This window comes from Narcine bancroftii, chromosome 1 (assembly GCF_036971445.1).
Source record: "Narcine bancroftii isolate sNarBan1 chromosome 1, sNarBan1.hap1, whole genome shotgun sequence".
Lineage (NCBI taxonomy): Eukaryota > Metazoa > Chordata > Chondrichthyes > Torpediniformes > Narcinidae > Narcine > Narcine bancroftii.
The window spans coordinates 458,186,023-458,208,781 of NC_091469.1; the positions used below are offsets into that span (position 1 = coordinate 458,186,023).

Below are 22,759 nucleotides of genomic sequence, written 5' to 3' on the forward strand. Positions count from 1 at the left end.
TTCACCAACAGTATTCTCCCAACCATTCCCCCAACCTCACCCAATTTCCCCAACCTCTCACCCCCCCAACCTATCTCCTCCTTATTTTAGCCTTTACAAAAAGTGAGAGAGTGACATGATTGGCACTTTATCAGTAATTGGGACCAGGGTTCGAATCCCGCACTCTCTGTAAGGAGTTTGTACATGTCTGCATGGGTTTTCCCTGAGGGCTCCAGTCTCCTTCCACTGTTCAAATCATACCAGGGGTTTAGGTTAATTGGGTGTAAATTGGGTGGCACGGGCTCATGGGCTGAAATGGGCTGTTACCGTGCTGTATGTCTAAATTTAATAAATTTGAAATTTAACACATTTAATAAAAATAATTAAATCTCAACCGCATACTGTTTGCTAAAATAAATTGGATAGTTTCATAGTTCGACTGGCCTCAAGGAGAGACTTTTAATATTTTTGAGTATCTAGCCAATCCCTACTGAACTATCAAGATCAGCAGGTATTTTCAACATTCAGACATATTTCTTCTGTAATGGAATAACTGGCCAAATTTCAGGGAAGAACAAAATTATGTTTGGGAACCTGAGTTAGCATTTGGCTGTCTTGCTTTCAAGTCCTCTCTTCAATTGAGACCAGGGAACTGAGTGTACATTTGTTATTGGTTGACAGGGTTCTGTTGTCTTTGATAATAAGGAGAATTATGGGTAGCCAATCACAGCAAGACTTCAAACAGAAATGATAGGATTCCTTTCAGACAAGACAGAATGTCAGCTCAGCCCTGAACTTACCACAGCATTACACATTACCATTGTACACTGAAAACCATTCTCTTATCATATCTTCTTTGGGACAAATGAAGCTCATGCATTATTGCCAACTCCTCTCAGAGTTGAAATCACTGAGAATTTCACAGATTCGATGCTTTCCTCCCCACACCTTCTAGCATCTCTCTCTGGCCATAGATACCTTTGCTTGGGTGAGGGGCTTGTGGCTGCAAGATTGACCTGGCAAATTGACCAGGCTTGGGAGCTAATTTATAGGAATGCTTCTGCCCCCCCCCCCCAGATAATAATCCGGGGAACTGAATATCTCCTCCAATCTAGTCTATCTGCTCATTACCAATATGTGAGTTTATATTGATTATTTTGTATTGTATCAAGCCACTTAAGCTGATAGCTTTGCACAGGTGTGGTGAGGGAAATAAAACTTGTTATCACATGTCTCATCAGCTTCAAAACAAACATATGTGCTGTACATTGGGGATCAGTCAACTCTTGCAAATATTACCAAGTATAAGAATGAATAAAGTTATAAAGTTGAACTGCATAGACAGCCCACTGATTCCTCCATGCAGCCAATCTCTAATAGTCTCACTTGGCTGCATTATGTCTATATCCTTCTATGGAAATGGACATTTTGGAGCCCATATTTTGGTGCTCGCATTTTTGCACACGCATCTTGATGCAGGACATTCTGGTGCAAGATATTTTGGGGTTGGACATTTTGGCAAAAAAATGACCTTTGTAGCTCTTCAGACAACTTGGCGCCCATAATTTGACGCTGGTCTGGCAACTCCCAGCATTGCGGCATTTCAGAAATGAGTAAATAATTATGTTATACAAATACAAATAATTTAACCCTCCCCTGGCAAACATTTTGGGGTTTATTGTTATACTTAGGGCAGCTGGAGGAGCTGTCTGTCATAAGGCAGCTGGAGGGGCTGTCAACGCGTGGCCGGTGGGGCGGTCACAGCACCAAAATGTTCAGTGCCAAACTGTGGCTGCCAAAATATCTGGTGCCAAATTGTGGCTGCCAAACTGTGAGGCCCAAAATGTCCTTGGCCAATCCCTCTAAGCCTTAGTATCTGTCCAGATGCCTCTGAAATATTGTTCCTGTTCCTGCCTCCATTTCTCCATCTGGGACCTCATTCCAGATAACAAATACTCTTTTGTGAAACAAAAACTTACTCCTCAGATCCCCTCAGAACCCCTTCCTCACATCTTCAACATGCCACTCTAGTTTTGAATACCTGCAGACTCCTCTAACGCGGGAAACAAACTCAGGCTATCTACCCTAACTATTCCCCTCATAAATTTGTATGCCCTCAATCATAGCACTGCTTTACTTCAGGGAAAACAAACACAGTCAATCAAACTTTACATATAAGTTTGTTTATTTGTCACATTATACCTAGTACAGTAGGAAGAGTTCTTCTGCGTGTAGTCTAGGATCAGTTCTCTAAAAACTGTGTGGTGCACAATTTAAAGAGTATAGAGCTACAATAAAAAGAAAGATCTATTAGTATCGAGCAAGAGAAAAATGGTAACAGTGCTGTACTGTTCATTCAAGAGCCTGCTGGCTGTAGAGAAGAAACTGACTTTAAGCCTACTGGTGCACACTTTCAGGCTCTTAAGCCTTCTGCCCAATGCGATGGGAGAGAAGAGAGTGTGCAATACATACAAGTGCTGGAGAAACACAGCACCTCATGCAGTATCCATAGATAGCAAAATAAACAGCTGATGTTTTGGGCCTAAGTCTTTCTTCAGGAGTGTTGAAAATCAGGCAGAATGCCCAGGGTGTGATAGAGGTAACATCCTTGAGAACCTCTTCAGTATATTCTTTTAGCTTTATCTCATCTTTCTTAACAAGAAGTGTATACAGTGATCCAATGGTGTGAAAAGCAAATCGTTGAGAGATTCTTTCTCAGGCTTGTCTTGCACGGCTATTGCTAAAACGAATCATCTAGTTATTTCCCAAGAAGTTATGGATGAATGAGAGTTGTTCCAAAATGTAGAGTAGTAGTCCCAGAATGATGCATGATAAATAGTTTTATAAGATACAATAATAATAAACAGGAAACTACGATGTTCTGTATTTTCTCTCCACAGTTAGGAAGATCTGCAATTTCAGTAATGATAACTTGTGTGGTTGGCAACAGCAGGTAGAACCATCAGCAATGGAAAATGTGTTTCAATGGTTCACAGGGCAAGGTTCAGATATACATCCAGGAGAAGTGGGTGAGAGACCATCTACAGATCATACGACGTACGTGTTTTATTTCATTTTCTCTGTAAATTTCCTTTTCTCAGAACTAGAAGTTAAAACCAAGGACAACTGTATCATTTGAGGTATAAATAATTAGGAGCGTAAACAAGGTATGGCAACAGGTGAGTGTATTTAAGTAGGAAACTATCTTGTCATCCATGATGCCACTGACAATTTCCCATCACCAATAATCAGACAAATAGAAAGTAGCTTGGTTGGAATGAAATAGCCATGTTCTAATGGTCTGTTCCAGTAAGATAAGACCTGAGTCAACTGCAGCTGCAAACTCTGCAAAAGGCCAGATGTTATCACAATGTGAACAAATTTACAAAAAAAATACATTTCTCAATTATTTGACTTGTGCATTGAGGTTATCAATTTGAGATGATTTTTTTTTTCTGTCAGTAATTGCTTCATCGTCTCCTTTTTGTCTGCTGCAGCAGTACCAGATTGCAGAGTACTTCCATGAATATAAATTTTGGTGGGCTTATCAGGATGAGCATATTGTAGGGTAATTCCAGGTAGTATCCTCTCTGCTCTTCTCTGTTTGAAGAGTAATAGTGTTGTTTTTTTTTGAATCACTGTGAAATTAGATGAAATGACTTGCTGACCTTGACACAACACATTTATAAGGGTTGCACTGAGAGGAAGTTTGGGATCTTAAGGTTGACCTTTTACAGGAAATTGCCATGGTAAATAGTCTATCTCAAGATCTTATTTAATTGTTGATCTGTGACAAAATTAGTGTCAAAACAACATAAACAGAACAAAATGTTGAATTTATCCCAGCATAATCTTCAGATTATGGACCTAATTCAGGCAAATAGGTTGAGATGATTTGTTCTCAATCTTTTTCATGCCATTTTAAATATTCCCTATGCCATAGGTACTCTGTGATTAGTAAGGGATTGCTTAAGGTGGTTTGTGGGTGGAAAGAAAAAGTTCAAAAACCGCTGTTTTAATTGTACCTAATTGACTCGTTATGTGCATGGTTTCATAACTCCAAAGGAAATGGGCCAATGACAATTTTTCTCAAGTGAAATATTTCAGGAACAATTGGGTCTAGAGCAGTGATTCTCAACCTTCACTTCCCACTCACATACCATTATTCACAGAGCACCGATGGCATAGGGAATATTTAAAATGGCATGTGAGTGGAAAGAAAAAGGTTGAGAACCACTAGTTTTGATGGACATAATTGACAGAGATCAACTGCAACACCTGGTAGCTATCCAGACCAAGGATTGTTGGTTTATCTGCATCTACCACATGGAAGGTACAAAGGATGTTCTTTCCCTTATGGCAGCCATTGATCTTAGCTCTCCCTAGCTGCTTGATCATGGGTCCACCATAGACCATTAATGTCACGTTTGTAGCTTCCAGTGCACCGTCTTTTGGATACCCTTTTATTATGTTCTCTGGGAACATCTGGCAGTAGAGTCTGAGTGGGAAGGACATTGTTTATGATCTAGTATCCAGCTGTACCTTTCAATTAAATATCATAGACATTGGATTGTCCTCTGTATTTTAAAACAGTTCTTATTGATATCACACTGGTGGAAGTATGTTCCCTTGCAACTCGCTTCAGGTGATGTAGCTTGTTGTGCATCACCTGACAACTGCTGTGTTGATGTTTTGGTATTAGTGGTTGTTGTCTCTTAACTTGATACCTCCCTTGATATTGATGCTGCAGGTTTGGCTGGTATACAACTCGCTTCCTTCTTTCATTTTACCCAACATCTCGTGAAGGTGTATGGATTCTATGTCCAGTTTCTGGGTGTCGGAGTCCTCATTTTTGTTTCCTTTTATGTGGTGGATCTTCTTCTTGTCTTTTGTCTTCATACCAGACAAGCACATCTTCGCCCAGAGGTTTGCTTTACCACAGACTCTACACTCAAAACCATTTGTGGGGCATTTGTTTCAGTCATCGAAGGGGTGTTGTCTGCCACACTTCCTGCAGGACTTGTGGATTTGCACTTTTCTGGATTTGCATCTCTTTGCTGTGGGTGGGTCTGCATAGATAGGAATTTGATTTGTGTCCTCGTGGCTTTGAAGGCTCTGGCTGTGTTTATAGCTTTGGCCAGCTTCAAGCTATCCTTCCCTATAAGAGACTTTTAAACATTGGGATGGGCACACCCCCATATTAGTTCTTCAACTAATCTATATCCTTAAATTTGCATTTTGCTGTGACAATTTTTAGTCTAGTCAGGAGGTTATCTACAGTTGCATCAGTCTCTTGCATTAAGCCTTGAAATTCATAGTGTTAAATTGTATGATTAGACCTGGGTTCAAGGTGAGAAGCAAACATTGCAAATATCTGCTCTGGATCATTTTCCTCCACATCTGTCAGCTCCCGGCTATTAAATAAGTCAAGGCCTCGCTCCCCTGTCCAGAGAAATAGATAACTGACCTTCTCCTCTGCTTTTGCATTTTTAAGATAGCTTTTGAATCCAAAATTGCACTTCTGCTGAAACTTCTTAAATGATTCCATAAAGTCCATCACTGGGTGAACTGCTGTTGCTCCAGCCATTTTTTTTTCAGTAATGTTTTTTTCTCTTCTTCCCCTTCATATTTCAGTGACTTTCAAACAATTGTATGGCTTTATTCTTGTTCATCCCACAGCTACCATGTCATGTCTCTGTGCTACTTGGGAGGCTCCTTAAATAACTTAAAGATACAAGATTCAAATAACAAGAGATTTTTACTTACTGTTCTCTCTCTCTCTCTCTCTCTCTCTCCCTCCCCCTCCCCCTCCCCCTCTCCCTCTCCCTCTCCCACACACACACAGAGTGGTGCACTACAGTTACTACAGTGAGAAGGATGTATTCTTATGTGGTTACAAAATAGTTCACGTTATCCTGACTATATAACAATATCTTTGGAAAGACTCCTAGCTTCTAAAATAAATCCATAAAACATTTGAAGAAGCACATTCAACATGATTCAAGTCAATTCAAGTTTATTGTCATCTGACTGTACAAGTACATCCAGATGAAACAGTGTTCTCTGGTCCTCGGTGCAAAAACACACAGACACACAAACACCTGCAAAACCTCAAGTAAGGAGACCCGAACTGCACACAGTACTCCAGATGTAGAGTCACCAGTACCTTGTACAGTTGAAGCATAACCTCCCTGCTTTTAAATTCATTCCCTCTAGCAATGAAGGCCAACATTCCTTTTGCCTTCTTGATAGCCTGCTGCACCTGCAAACGTGCCTTTTCTGATTCATGCATAGGGACACTGCAGTCCTTCTCCACGGCAGCACGCTGCAATCGCTTTAATAATAACACGTTTCAATAATATTCTGATCTTCCATTTCTCCTTCCTCATTGCTAATGAGATCTGTGTTCGATGCCTAGAAAAGGAGATGGTGAACATGCCTTTTGAACCACTGCTATCCTTCAGACCTGATAATGTATGATAAACATGAGATAATTCCATTTCAGGTCACAATGTGGCATAAAAACACAGAATGGAGGAAATGTCCATGAGGCAAAGTTAAGCAACATTGATCCTGCCTGATGTGCTGAGCATTTCCAAATTCTACGGATTTTATTTTAGATTTCTGGAATTTGCAATTTTTTTTTCTACTTTTCAACTCTTATTACCAGATTTTAAAAAAAATCAACCCATGAGCACAAGCTGCCCAATTTCACCCAATTGACCTACAACCTCCAGTACATTTTGAACAGTGAGAGGAAACCAGAGCCCGAGGGGAAACCCAGGAGAAAACATACAAACTCCTGATAGGCAGAGCTGGGTTCGAACCTGAGTCCCTGGCACTATAATAGCGTTTCACTAAATGCTGCGCTAACCATGCTGCCCCTTAGATAGCATTATATCAAGATCCTTTGTTCCTACAACTCTTATTCTTCATTGTGGCAGGTTGTGGAAGTAGAATAAGTCATAAAGTCGATTAATGAAGTAGACTCAATGAATAACAGCTGTGCATTTTGTAAATGGTGCAGGCAACAGTCACTATGATTGAGGTGATGGGGAATAGATCTATAGGTTGGGAGATTGTGTGACAAGCGAGTTGAACTTCTTGGAGGTTTTTTGAGCTGACCTCATCCAGGCATGTGGAGATTAATCCATCACAGTCCTGACTTGTTCCTTGAATATCACGGAGGTAAATTGCTCCCTGCAGGATATCAAGCCTCTAACAGAATTTTTTACTCAGAGTGAGTGAAATACGAAGTCTGCAGTTGCTGTGAATGTAGTAAAAACACATTGAAATGCTGGAGGGAACTCTGGTGGTCTTTTCATCATCTATAGGAGACAAAGATATATTGGCCATGTTTTGAGCCTGAGTCCCTCTTTATCATGTTTGTGCAAAAGGAGATGGAATGGAAAGACAGATAGGGAAGGGCAATGGGGGAAGAAGGGTGAGGGGGTCAATATTAATGTCATCCGGTTGGAGTGTCCCAGTTGGAAAATGAGATGGGTTCCAATTTGCGAGTGGTCTTAGTCTGGCAGTGCATGAGACCATGGAGAGACAGATCAGCAAGGGAATGGGATGGAGAATTGAAATGGGTGGCCACTGGGAGATCCACACTATTGCAGTGGACAGAGCCGAGGTGCTCAACTCCCAGTCTGCGTCCAGTCTCTCTGATGTAGAGGAGACTACCCCCCATTTCCCCCCCCCCCATCGCATTTCTCTATCTCTGTCTCTCCATTTCATCTCCTTTCACACAAACACAATGAATTCTTACCTCAGCCCATATCATATCCAATTAACACCTTTTGTTGGACTAGATTCCTCCCCCAGCCAGCATTGTCTGAATTCGGAGATTTTCTGATATTTCCAGCTTATTCCTTGAAGAAGGGCTCAGGCCCGAAATGTCGGCAATATATCTTTGTCTCCTGCAGATGCTGAAAAGACCACTTGAGATCCTTCAGCATTTTGGGGTGTTTTGAATTGTATTCACAGTGTCGATGTGGTTAGTCTAGCTAATTTGTTCAATTTTGAACCTCAAGAATTTGATTTTTGGGATTTCAATGATCATTGCCTGGGACATATTTAGTGTGAGTATTAATTCAGACTTATCAATAGCCATTCTTTGAGAGCAGTCTTGCTGTTTGACAAGGAGTTGCAAATGTAATTATCAACAAATAACCCCACTTCTGATGGAAGAAGTCACTTAGGCCACAGACTTGGGCATGACTCTTAAGGAACTAATTTCATTTCATTAATTCAGTTTGCTATATTAGATTTTATTCGCAAGTACCAGTTCAGCTTTAGCAAGAAATAATTTGCACACTGAACAAGATGTATGACAATAAACTCACCATTGTAATCATCTTTCTAATTGAGAAAATTGACTCCAACAACCATCTTCCATTTTCCAAGGTACATCTCTAACCCTTGATGGCTATTAATTTTAGTTTTACGTGGGTTCCTTGAACACCTAGTCAAATGCTTCTTGATGTCAAATGCTCTTGGTCTCCACTCTGGAATTGACATCTTTTGTTTCAAGTTTGCATCAAGGTGGTGAGGTCTGAAGCCAAGTGGTTTCAGTGAAACCCAGACTGGACATCGGTGAGTAAGCCCAGTTCCAGCACTGATGTTGGAGAGCAGACTGGGTGAGAATGGATTTGTTCTGCTTTTTGTGAATACAACTTGCCTGCAGATGTTCAACATGGCCGTGTTGCGACTAGATTAAAAATACTTGGAGAAACTTTTAGCTTTTATCATGTTGATAGCCAAATGAGCGATTTTAATGAAATGGAAAGATAACTCTTCACCTACTCATACACAGTGGTTATATGATGTAATGCCCAATTTAAGCTTGGAGAAAATTAGATACAACATTAAAGATAGAAAGTTTCCATTTTAAAAGATGTGGGGCCCATTCATAGAATAGAGTATAAGTCTGATTATCCAAAATGGTCAGGACCATCCGATTATGTCGGATAAATTGATTTTTTCAGAGAAATGGTCAATTTTTAAAACAGCCCAGTAGCCACAGAAAATCACTTGTAACAGTGTTTAAAGCCTTAAAAGAATGTTTAATTCTCCCCCCAAAAATGTGACGCCAATCACTGACACCTCTTCACTGAAGCCTCTGCTGCCAGGAGCCTGTTGTCCCCACTCCTGCCGGGAGCCCAATGTCACCCCCCGACCTCCCTGCCCCTGCAGGGGAGGCCACTCTCCCTAATGACACCGGGATAAGGGATTCTTCTGACCACTTGTGGCTGAGAGATAGCAGCACGCAGTTTGAGAGGGAGAGTTAGAGAGAAAAGTCAATAGGGGAAGGTAAAGAAGAAATGGAAAGAGAGAGAGAGGAAGGAGTTACCTGAAACATCCTTCTATTTTCATATCGAGTGGATTTGTTTTCAACCTGTGAGGTCAGTTTGGCTCCGAAAAATTTTCAGATAAATGAGGATTTCTGATATCCTAATTTATCTGAATTTTTTTTAAAAATTGGATAATCAGAAGTTATACTGTTATATAGAGTTATACTGTACTCACATGATTGGAAGGATTAAGAAGCCTGGATGTTCCGATGATTCTCTGTCTGAAGGTGGCTATTTGATCCATATCTTCATGTCCATTGATTAGAGGGAGGGGATAGATTAGTACTTTTTTTGTTTGTTTTTATTCTTTTTTTTAGATTAACTTGTTAAGTATGGGTTTAAATATGGTTGTTATAGATCGTATCATTAAATTAGTCAGATTTACCCTTTGTTTAGATCAAGGAATAGTCTAATGTAGTTTTACCTATTTTCTATACAGAATTATTTTAAATAAACAATGATGGATAGGTTTTCAATTTGCATTTATATTAAATGTGTGATATGTAAATATGACCTGTTACTTGTTTTATTAGAATACTTTGTATGTAGGATATATGTTCAACTCAATAAAAATATTTTAAAAAGATAGAAAAATGCTTGGCGAGGTTCATCTACTGCAACTGGAATGATCCTTGATTTTAACACAGCTGGAATGTTGTCTGGTTTCTTAACCTGGGCTTTATCTGATGCAGCCAGCTATTACTTTACAACACATGCAGTGAAACAAATTGGCTGGAGACAGGCTTCAGTGATGGCAGGGATCTTAGGAGGAAACTGAGATGGATCATCTACTCAGCCTCAGCACTTGTCATGGAACATGTTTGCAAATACTTCAACCATCTCTTCAGCAGTCATGGAAAAAAAAAGAATTTTGGAAATGACTTGAAACAATTGCGCAGAGATGTTCCAAGCCACTTGAAGGTGCAATGTTTAATCTGACTGCCAGTGAAACTCCAATCAGGGCAAGCTAACAGTAGAAATGTTCCAAATTACGGCCTTCCAAATTTTGTTTGCTGACATAGTTATGCATCTCTGATTGTTTCCATGAGCTTTTATTCTTTTCATTGCAGCTGTTTCTAATTCCCATAGCATTTTTTAAACATGTTGTACACTGAGAATTTGCTTGTCTATTCTCTGTGGCTTTTCCTTGTCTAATTTATCTAAGCAACCAGCTTGACTGATGGATGAGAACTTTGCTTCATATAATGCATGATAGTATCTGCCCTACACTGAGACTGGGGGATACGATGATCCATGGTTACAAAACACATATCACTATGGAGCTAGACGTTTATTACAGCTTTGAACAGATGTTTTAATAGGAAAGAAGAAAAATACAAGAACTACAGGTGCTGGAATGAGAAGCAAACAATGAGAAGCTGAAGAGGCTTAAGGGATCAGATAACATTCATCAAGAGAAATGTCAGTCAATGTTGTGAGTTGGAATGCTTTTGTGTGACCTGAAATCTCTACATGGATAATGTCTGACCCATCGAGACCCTCCAGCATCTCATTGTTACCTTACAAAAGGAACGTGGAAGCATTCAATATGTTCGCTTTTGGGTGATGGAAAATGTACATTGTATGCTGGAGGAGTAAAGGCAGGGCATTTAAATCATTACATTAATTAAGCCTGCACTTTGGTACAGTTGTCAATTTAGTTCACTAGTTTCTGTGTGTCTTCTTTCTTCTTTGGCTTGGCTTCGCGGACGAAGATTTATGGAGGGGGTAAAAGTCCACGTCAGCTGCAGGCTCGTTTGTGGCTGACAAGTCCGATGAGGGACAGGCAGACACGGTTGCAGCGGCTGCAGGGGAAAATTGGTTGGTTGGGGTTGGGTGTTGGGTTTTTCCTCCTTTGCCTTTTGTCAGTGAGGTGGGCTCTGCGGTCTTCTTCAAAGGAGGTTGCTGCCCGCCAAACTGTGAGGCGCCAAGATGCACGGTTTGAGGCGAGATCAGCCCACTGGCGGTGGTCAATGTGGCAGGCACCAAGAGATTTCTTTAGGCAGTCCTTGTACCTTTTCTTTGGTGCACCTCTGTCACGGTGGCCAGTGGAGAGCTCGCCATATAACACGATCTTGGGAAGGCGATGGTCCTCCTTGTAATAGCACAGTAATTCCTGAACTATATGTAGGCAGGTACACGGCACGATATGCAGCAAAATAAGCAGCAGGGAGTTCAGAAAATCTGCACTAATTAGTTTTGCAGAAACTAAATACTGTGCAACTCTTCATCCTGGCCTTTGGAGAAACTTTCACAGACTCAAACGTTTTGTTAATATTTATTAATTAATTTCTGAAGGGATTGCACATCTCATAAATCTAAACTTTCTTGTGACTCCATGTCACCAAAACTAAGGAGCTGAATGTTGACTTCAGGAAGAGAAAGCCAGTAGTATACAATCCAGTGATCATTTAGAGATCAGAGGTGGAGAGGGTGAGCAAATTTAACTTCTTGGGAGTCACTATCTTGGAGGATCTTTTCTGGACCCAACAGACCAATGGTATCATGAAGAAAGCATGTCAACTTCTCTACTTCCTCAGGAGTTTGCAGAGATTCGGTATGATGTCAGAAACCCTGGCAAATTTCTACAGAGGAGTGGTCAAAAGTGTGCTGACCAGCTGCATCACGATCTGGTAGGGGAACACCAATATCCTGAACACAAAACTCTCCAAAAGGAGGTTGGCACAGCCCAGGACATCACAGGCAAAATCCTCCCCACTATTGAGTACATCTACAGGGAACACTGCTGTCAGAGAGCAGCAGCAGTCATCAAAGATCCTCACCACCCAGCACACACTCTGTTCTTGCTGCTGCCATCAAGAAAGAGGGATATGTGCCACACGACTCACACCACCAGGTTCAGGAACAGCTTCAATCCCTTCATCATCAGATTCCTTAATGACAAACTCAATCAGAGACTCATTTAAGGACTCTTACCTGTGCACTTTATTGATTTTATTTTTGTTCTCTCTGTATTGCACAGTCAGTTTGTTTACATTCATTATCTGTTTACACTTCTTTTCACTGTGTACAGTTTATTTTTTGCACTACCAATTAGTGGTAATTCTGCTGTGCCCGCAGGATAAAGGAATCTCAAGGTTTTATGTGATGTCATGTATGTACTCTGAACAATAAATCTGAAATCTAAATGCCAAGGGAACACGTCTACATTTTCATTATCTCTGCCAATTCCAGCAGTAGCTAATGTAAAGTTAACTGCAGTTATTGTCAGGTATGGAGGGGGTCTAACTTCCAAATTAATAATTGAATAGTTAGATAATAATGAAAAAGTTACAAGGCACCATCTGTCTTATAATCCAGAACTATTAAACAATTAATATATGACAAAGCATGGCAAAATCTGAGGAAGCTAATTTTAAATGTTTAACTTCCACTTGCAGGGGCACAAAGGAAGGCTGGTACCTTTATGCTGATAGTTCAAATGGGAAATTTGGACACTCAGCTGACATCTTCACTCCAGAAATATCCCTTACTGGTCCAAAATGTAAATTGGTATTTTGGTATCACATGTATGGAGTTACCATTGGATCACTGCAGGTAGTACTTTTCTTACTGTTGAAAACATTTTGTCTTCAATATAATTTCTAGATTATCATGGACTTGTTTTAGAATTTAATTGTAAAACAAACAAATTAAGCATTAAAGTTAAGCAAGAAAATCTGCAGATGCTAGGGTTGAGTGCAGTACACAAAAGTGGTGAAAAACTCAGCAGGTCACACAGCGTTCATTGGAAGTCGAGGGCTATCAAGGTTTCAGGGCTGAAACAAAGAATTCAGGCCCAAAACATTGACTGCCTTTGACTTCCTATGAATGCTGTGTGACCTGCTGAGTTTCTCACCACTTTTGTGTATTGGAAAGTGTGTGTGTGTGTGTGTGTGTGTGTGTGTGTGTGTGTGTGTGTGTGTGTGTGTGTGTGTGTGTGTGTGTGTGTGTGTGTGTGTGTGTGTGTGTGTGTGTGTGTGTGTGTGTGTGTGTGTGTGTGTGTGTGTGTGTGTGTGTGTGTGTGTGTGTGTGTGTGTGTGTGTGCATTAATTAATATATTGAAAGAATGAACATATTACAATTTATTTCCTTAACCAAAACTCGTTCAAACATTCAATTTTGGAAGAACTATTCTTCTGTATTTTCTCCGAAACAAATGACACAAAATAACAACTCATTTGATTTTGTTCAGTAAGAGCTCTGACAAATTCAGATTTTTGTGCCAATGATTACAATTTTTTTTTTCTGTTAAGGTTTTCATTAGATCTGCCAACACGACACAATTACTTTGGTCACTAAGTGGTAGCCAAGGTAACCGTTGGAGGAGGGGAGAAATATTTCTGGGTGTTCAGTCTCATTTTCAGGTTTGGTCTGTTTATTTTTAACTATCTACTTAAATAAAGTGATTTTTAGAAATATGGTTATTGGTTGGATGAGAAAATATAATCTTGAACTTCCTCAGGAGGTGAAGTCTCATAAAATCACTCAGCAAGTCAGGTCAGTGGAAAGTGAGGCAGAACCAATGCTTCAATGGAAGATCCTTCCTCTTCCACCTGAAACATTAATCGTGTTCCTCTCCACAGGTGTTTCCTAACCAGTTCAACATTTCAAGTGTTTTCTCTTCTTGTCCTATAAGGATCCAACTTTATTTAAGAGTCTCTTCCATGAATAGTCGTGTTCAATTTCAAAATTGAGAGGTTCTTGCAGATGTGGGCAATCTGGGCCAGCACTAGTGTCCCTGATGGGAAGCCCTGAGAGAAGTGCACCCAGCTGCCACTCCTTACTGACTGTGTTAGGGAGTTGGGGCTGGGTGAACTCTTAATCATTCAGGAGGCAGAGGGAGTGGTACACAAGAGTTATAGGGGGGCAGTTGCATGTAAGAGGCAGGAAGCAGGGAGCAAGATGACTGTCATTAGAGGGAAAACAATAGGCAGTTAGTGCGGGGATTCATGTGGCTGTTCTTCTCAATAACAAGTAATGCATTTTGAATAGTTGTGAGGGGGGTGAGGGGAGGCGACCTTCCAGGGAAAAGCCGCAGCAGCCAGATCTCTGGTGTAAAGTATGACTCTGGTTCTGAAGGGAAGGAAAGAAAGGAGAGAAGCAGTAGTGATAGGGCATTCATTTGAAAATAGAGGACATGTAGGGGTCAGCATCGGAAACTCTCTTGGGGGGAGGGTTCCGCTGTCACCCTTCCCCCTCAATGTGCATGTGCCAGCCAGCACTTTATGCGCTGCCATCACACTTCCCCTTCATTATGCATGTGCGAGTTGGCATGAGAAGAAATATGGCTGAGCATGCTGCATTTAACAGTGGCCCTTTCTGCCACTTAATTTCTCCTCCATTTGGGATGTAGGACTTACACCATAAAATGGAGGACAAATTAACATCCAGCTCGAGGTGGTGGCAGACGGAGGAAAGAGAGCTCAAAAGCTGGACTGTCCAGCCTAAAACCTGACATCTGGCCACCCTATTTGTGTGAGAAGAATAGACAGAAGATTCTGTGGAAGGGATCGAGACTTTCGAATGGTATGTTGCCTGTGATAGTATGGGATCCTATCACCTCTGTATATATTTCTATATATTTGTATGTAGTGCTAATGACTGACTGAGAGCTATAGCCTCACCTACTGGCCAGGTCATAAGGTGCTGCACCTAACCAGATCCAGGTCAGTCTGGACTGGTCGACCTCTATGTACTACGCTCCAGTCTTTTGGTAATAAAAGTTTTGGTTTGAGTCTATAAGTCTTTGAGTCATTCAACATATTATGTTGCCTCACTGGTGTCAAGGTCAGTGAATTCATAAAATTCAGTGAATCCATAGAATTCTTGAGCTGGAGGGCGAGCAGTTAGATGTTATGGTACATGTTGGTACCAATTACATAGATGGGAAAAAAGTCCTAAAAGGTTAATATTGCATGTTAGGAAGGAAACTGAAGAGCAGGGCCTCAAGAATAGTCATCTCTATATTGTTTCCTATGTCACACGCTCTTGAAGACAAAACATGGCTTTGAAATTGATGCAGGAAGACAGGGTTCAGGTTTGTGAATCATTGGGATCTCCTCTGGGGAATGTATAACGTAAAAAAAGGATTGTTTGTACTTGAACATCAAAGGGACAAATATCCTTGCGGGCAGGTTTGATTGAGCCATTGGAGAGGGTTTAAACTAGCTAGACAGGAGGATGAGATTCAGAGTTAGCTCAGATGATGAAGCAGTTGGTAAAATGGTAGATGCTATGTGTAGCGAGGTTGTAAGGAAGAAGAAGCAGTGAATAAAAATTGCAGTAAGTTGTATGGGATGAAATGTGTGCCCTTTACTCAAGATGTATTATGAATAGAGCCCATAAATGCAGTGTGGATCATTGCATGGAACAATGATGTGGCCATTACAGAAACTTGGCTGTCTCGGGGAAGGGATTGGCTGCTGAATGCAACAGGCTATAGATGTTTCAAAAAGGAAAGGGAGGGAAGTAAAAAAAAAAAAAAAAATGGGGGAATGGCATTGCTCATCAGGGATAGTAACACGACTGCAGAAAAGGGGGGAGTAATGGAGTGTGTATTGACAGTTTGGGTAGTAATCAGGGACAGGAAAGGGGCATTAATCTGACTGAGTGTATATTATGGACCCCCCCCTCCCCATAGCAACAGAGTTATTGACAACCAGATAGGAGGCAGATATTAGAAAACTGCAAAATTAATTAGGTTGTAGTGATGGGAATTGATTGGCACAATCTTTGAGTGAAGGGTTTGGATGGAGTGGAATTTGTCAGGTGCGTTCAGGAAGGTTTCCTAACACAATATGTGGCCGGAGCAACTGAAACGGAGTCTATACTTGACCTGGTATTGGGAAATGAACCAGGTCAGATGTCTCTCGGTGAGCGAACATTTTGGAGAAAGTGAGCACAGCTCTCTCATCTTTATCATAGCACTGGAGAAGGACAGTGGAACAATTTGGGAAAACTTTTAATTGGGGTACGGGAAAATATGATGCTATTAGGCAGGAGCTTGGGAGCATAAATTGGAACCAGATGTACTCTGGGAAATGTATGGCACAAATGTGGCAAGCGTTCAGGAAACATTTGCATGGTGCTTTGCATGAGCATATTGGAGAGTCAGAGGGGGGCATGAGAAGACGTTGACGAGCAGGATTAAGGAAACCTCAAGGCATTTTACAAGTACAGGCATACCCTGTATAGCACGGTTAATATGTTCCAAGCAAGTTCAGTGCTATGGAAACAGCACTGTTCAAAGCATTATTACAATGTACTTAATGTAATATGTTGCAGTCCTATAATTATTTTTCTTATGCAAACATGTGCATAAAATATTTAAAAGGGATATATACAATTTAAAAAACGACATTAAGTGAACATTGTTTATTCAATAAAATAGTTGTCTAATGTTCTTTAGTTCCAGCTCCCACTACCTCTTTCCAACAAATTTAGTGACTGCCCGCTTGGGACAATGACTGCCCACTTGGGACAGGTACTGACCCCTCGGGATGGTGACCACCCAGGACAGGGAGCAACCACCTGGGATGGGGATATATACATTTTCCTTGACCATGTTCTCATTTTGAATTGACTGTAAGTTACATGCTGAAAGAATGGCTAACCAATCTGAATTCATACCAAACTAGGCATAAGGTCAATTATTGATGTCACTAATTTTGCAAGATGCAAAGAAAAATGAAAACGGGCTATTTAATAATTGAATCTTCAACCTGGTGAAGAAGTGCAAAAATTGTACTTTTATCTGATCAAAGATAGAATGAAAGTGCAGTGATCGACCAGTCAGGATGGGGACTGACCACATTATATCAAAACCCATGCTGTTAGATACAAGGGGATGAGCTGTGTAAGGCTAATACCAATCAGAGGTGAGACTGGAAATGTGTGTATGGAGTCAGAGAATGTAGTGGAGGTCCTTAATTAATGGTTTGCTTCAGTATTCACCAGAGAAAATGACCTTGGCAATTTTGAAAAAGAATTAAAGTGGACTGAAGCTCTTCAGCATCAAAGATAAAATATGTTTTGGATCTGTTGAAATTCAAGGAATTAGATGTTGCCAGAACTAGATGGGATTTACCAACACTACTCTGGGAAGTAAGGGACCAGATTACTAAACCACTTGAGAAAATCTTCACATTGTTACTAGGGGCAGGAGAATTAACAGAGGGTTAGATGCCTGTAAGTGTCATTCCCCTGTTCAAGAGAGGGAATAGAAATAACCCAGGATATTATATGCCAGGGAGTCTTGCTTCAGGGTTGGAGAAGATCCCAAGAAACAGGATTTATGAGCATTTAATGAAGCATAATCTAATTAAGTATAATCTGCAGAGTTTCGTAAGGGGAAGGTCATGCCTCACTAGCTTGATTGAATTTTTTGTAGATGCCAAAAAAGGCTACAAAATGGCAAATGGAATTTAATGCAGATAAATGCGAGGTGTTGCACTTTGGAAGGACATACAGAGTAAATGTTAGGGCACTGAAGATTACAATAGAACAGAGGGAGCAGAGAATGGAGATACATAATTTCCTGAAAGTGATGTCACAGGTAAATAGGACTGTAAAGAGGATTTGGGCACATTGGGCTTCATAAATCAAAGAATTGAGTATAGGAGTTGGAATATTATGTTAAAGTTGTATAAGACATTGGTGAGGCCAAATTTGGAGTATTGTGAAGGAAGGGTATCAATAAGTTTGAAAGAATGCAGAAGAGATTTACAAGGATGTTGTTGGGACTTGAGGAGCTGAGTTAAAGGGAAAGGTTAAACAGGTTAAGAGTTTATTCCCTGGAGTATAGAAGGGAGATTTGACAGAGGCATGCAAAATGTTTATGGGTATAGATGGTGTAAATGCAAGCAGTGTTTTCCATTGAGGTTAGGAAGTATAAAAACTAGAGAACATGCTTTCAGGGTGAAAGGGGAAAAGTTTAAAGAGAACATTTGGTGGAACTTTGTTACACAGAGAATAGTGGGACAGTGGAACAAGATGCCAGCTGAATTGGTAAAAATAGGCTCCATTTTGACATATATATTAAAAAAAAACTCTGGTCAGGTACATGGATGGAAGGGGGAATGGAGGGCTATTGTACTGGTGCAGGTAAGTGGGACTAGGCAGAATAATAATTCAGCACAGACTAGAACCGTTGAAGGGACTGGTCTATGCTGTACTGTCCTATTGTTCTAAACAAAAGTCATTGGTAAAGGTAGACTGTAGATGTAATGTATATGGATTTCAGTCAGGCATTTATAAGGTCTCTGTGCAAGGCTCATTCAGAAAGTAAAGAGGAATGAAATCCAAGGTGCCCTTGCTTTGTGGATACAGAATTGACTTGCCCACAGAAGGCGGTGTATGGCCGTTGATGGTTCGTATTCTGCATCGAGGTCAGTGACCAGTTTTGCAGGAATCTGTTCTAGAACCCCTCATTTTTGTAATTTTTATAAATGACCTGGATGCAGGGTGGGTCAGTAAGTATGCAGATGGCACAAAACTGGGTGATATTGTGAGAAGTCTAGAATGTTGCCAGAGATTACAAAGGGAGAAGGTTAGGATGCAGAGCTGGGCTGAGAAGTGATAGATGGAGTTTAACCCAGATAAGAGTGAAATGGTTAATTTCAGTAGGTCCATTCAGCAAGCAGAGCCCAATGTTAATGGGAGGACCCTGTGCAGTGTTCATGAATGAGCTTTCTATCTGTCACTTCCACTGCCTTCAAAAATCCGCATATATTAAAAAAAAACTCATCTCACCCTGGCCAGACTCCCTTCACCATCCTCCCTCCAGGAAAAAGATTCACATGTGTGAAATAATGCACCACTAGATTCAAGGGCAGCTTCTTTCCTGCTTTATCAAACTCCTGCATGAATACCAACATAGTAAAATTATGGTGATTTACTCCCTACCGACTGATCTCTCTCTGTCACTACTTTTGTATTGTCTTACTTGGTCATTGTGGTGCGCTCTAAGTCAGAAGCAAACACACAAAACCAAAAGACTGTACAACAGGCTTTATTCAACATAAACCTCCACAGAGCTAGCTGTGACATTATGTCGCTGTAAACTCTGAGAGTGTCTTCGAAGGGCCAGCTCAGGCTTGTATCCCAGAGGGTGATTGACACCCGACCGGGTGGGGCTTTGTCCATTCAGGTCAGCTGATTGACAGGCGGCCTGGTGTTGTCTTGTCCCCATGCTCTTCTGCAGGTACAGAGGTTGCCCCCTGCAGTAGACCTGTGGTATACCACCACAGTGGTGCTAGTGGCTGAATCATAGATTGTATTCAAACACAGAAAGATTTCTGGACTATCAATGGATATGGGGATAGTGCTTGAAAATGGTACTGAGGTAGAATAGTCATAATCTTGATGAGTGGCCTACTCTGGTCTTATTTCTTAAGCTTTTTTATTGTTTTTATTATTAATGAATGAGGTTTATTCCCAAGTATACTGATGGGTTGTATTATCTTTCCAGGTCTTCTTAAGAACCAAGCGAGGTGTGAGTTACATGGGTGATATTGCAGTGGATGATATTTCCTTTGAAAATTGTGCATCTCTCCTGGTCCCAGATAAACCGTGCAACTCTGACGAGTACTCGTGCACCAACAGATATTGCATTCCTAAACATCAACTCTGTGACTTCACCAATGACTGCGCTGATCATTCGGATGAACATCCTGGCATCTGCAGTAAGTACTTAAAATCACACTTCTATAATGCACCCACAAATTTATCTGCAGCTAATTAGATTATTGATAAATATGCTGCATGGAGGAATTATTGTTTCACTTTGGGACTTAGTTGAGAGTGGAATGTAAGATGACCTTGCCAATTTACTCCAGTTGGTCCCATAAATGTTAAGAAATATTTATCAAATTCTTATGTCTTTACTCGAATTGAACAGAGAATTTTCAATGATTGAATCACTCCCTACCTTCCATGTTTCCCTCCCTCCATCTACAGATATCCTATTTTTAATTTAATTTAAAGCAGCTTTGCCACACAGTGGTGGCCAATTTCGGCCTTTCAACCTGCGCTGTACAACTACATTCAATGTTATTGGAAGGTGGGAGGAGACCAGAGCATGGGGGAAAATCCCATGCAGGGCACAGGGAGAATGTACAAACAACTCATAGACAGCACTGGATTTGATCTAGGGTTGCTGGTGTTGCGTTAGCCATGTCACCCTTTTTCCTTTATACACCTCTAGCCTTTTTCGTCCTTTTTCCCCTCTTGGTTCCATCCACTTACTCCGTGTTCACTTAGATCAGTGGTTCTCAACCTTTTTCTTTCCTCTTACATCCCACTTTAAGTAATCCCTATGCCATAGATGCTCTGTGATTAGTAAGGGTCTGCTTAAGGTGGTATTTGGATGGAAAGAAAAAGTTTGAAAACCACTGTTTTAATCCTACCTAATGGACTCGTTATGTACACTGTTTTATAACTCCAAAGGAAATGGCCCGATAATAATTTTTCTCAAGCAAAATATTTCAGTAATAATTAGGTCTAAAGCAGTGGTTCTCATCTTTCCTCTAATCATAGGATACCGATGGCATAAGGATTATTTAAAGTGGTAAGGTCAATGAGTGGAAAGAAGGTCAAGAACCACTGACATAGATCCTCTCCTTTGTCTGCTTCCATTTGTCTCCATCTTCATGTCCCCATTATCACTTCCCTTACATCTGATTGCAGCACTGGTAACTTTTGCATCCCTCCAACAGTGGTCTGCCCCTTCACCCTCCCCTTGCCCCATGTGGCTCCATCTGTCTGTTCCCAATGATCACCCACCAGCCTTTGTGTACCATCTCCACTATTTTCTCTCTCACACCTAACACCATCTGCTCATCACTTAACGCCTTCTGGCTCCTGTCTCACTGCTGCCCATCTCCTCTTATATCAACCTTGATGCAGAGTCAAAAAATTGACAATTCCTCTCCCCCCCCCACCCCATCAGATGTTGCCCAACATGCTGAGTTTCTCCAGCAGTTGAATCTTTGCACAAAATCCTACAGACAGAAAAGTTTTTGAGTGTTAATCTCCATGCATATTTTTAAAAAATAGCCCAAATTTAAATTGTAAAGTTGCTCCATAGGCAACTAACTGATGGGAACAATACTTCCATTTGACTAATGCTATATTCCACAGAGAGTGAGGAGTAATGTTGTTTAAGGCAGAACTGGCTAATTTATTCAGAAAGATGGAGAATTAAAAAATAAGAACAAAGCAGCTTAGAACTGATCCTGGAGAACCATGCTGATTGTAGAAAATTCAGAAGGCAATTGAATAAAGAAAGAAGTAAAGCCAAGACAAAGGACAAGTGGGATTGCATGGCTAGTGTAGCCATTAGCTATTTCAGTGCCAGCAATCAGGGTTCAAATCCCGTGCTGTCTGTAAGGAGTTTGTGCACTCTCCCTTTGTCTGTGTGGGCTTCCTCCAGGTGCTCATTTTCCTTCCACCCTTCAAAAATGTACAGGGGTTGTAGGTTAGTTGGGTGCAATTGGGTGGCAGGGGCTCGTGAAGGGGCTGTTACTGTGCTATATCTCAAAATTCAAATTTAAGATGCAAGCAGCAGAGTTAAAGCAGGATCCTAAAACATTCTATAGGTATGCAGACAGGAACAAATGGTACCGGCTGAATATTTCTGTATCTGTCTTCACAAAGGAAATAAGATTTTGCTGGAGTCTCAGCAAAGGGAAATGTAATTGATTTTCTGAAGAGAATAAAAACTGATAATTCGGAATTGGTATTGTGTTGAAAAGAGATGAGGGGTTATTTATCTTGGATAAATGATCAATGTTTCCCAAGTCAAGTTTATTGTCATCTGATTACACAAATACAGTCCGATGAAACTGATGATCCTCAGTGCAAAACATGCAGACACACAAGAAGACATAACACACAATATATATGCAGGACAAGTTGTGGGGGTACACTACTGGCCTACTGCAGGGGGAAACCTCTGTACCTGCAAGAGTGTATCACCGGCCTACTGCAGGGGGCAACCTCTGTACCTACAGGAGTGTAAAGGGGACAGGACAACAACTGGCCGACAGTCAATCAGTCGACCTGAATGGATCAAGCCCCACCCAGTCGGATGTCAATCACCCTCTGGGATATAAGCCTGGGTCGGCCTCCGAAGTCTCACTCAGAGTTACTGCAGCCACAACCAGCCTGGCTCTGTGGAAGTCTTTGTGGATTAAAGCCTGTTGTATTTGCCTTGTGTGTGTCTGGTTCTGTCTAACAGCGCACCACACAAGTATTCATATATATATCTATAGATATAGATATATATCTATATATATAAATAAATATCATTTAATGAATATGAAAGTCTCAGATGGTTAGGGTGAACAGTTTCTTTGGTCATTCAGCATTCTCGCTACCCATGGGAAGAAACTGTTCCTCAGTCTGGTGGTGCTGGCTCTGAT

At 40.9% G+C, this 22,759-nt stretch overlaps 1 protein-coding gene across 1 annotated transcript in view; it reads left to right on the forward strand.

Moving 5' to 3' along the window:
• malrd1 (MAM and LDL receptor class A domain containing 1) overlaps positions 1-22,759 on the forward strand; it is a 318,021-nt gene that overhangs the window by 117,054 nt on the left and 178,208 nt on the right. The window contains exons 17-20 of the mRNA XM_069914667.1: positions 2,880-3,036; positions 12,737-12,893; positions 13,592-13,702; positions 19,807-20,020. Of these exons, the coding sequence (XP_069770768.1) occupies positions 2,880-3,036; positions 12,737-12,893; positions 13,592-13,702; positions 19,807-20,020 (639 nt within the window). The remainder of the gene's footprint in view (positions 1-2,879; positions 3,037-12,736; positions 12,894-13,591; positions 13,703-19,806; positions 20,021-22,759) is intronic.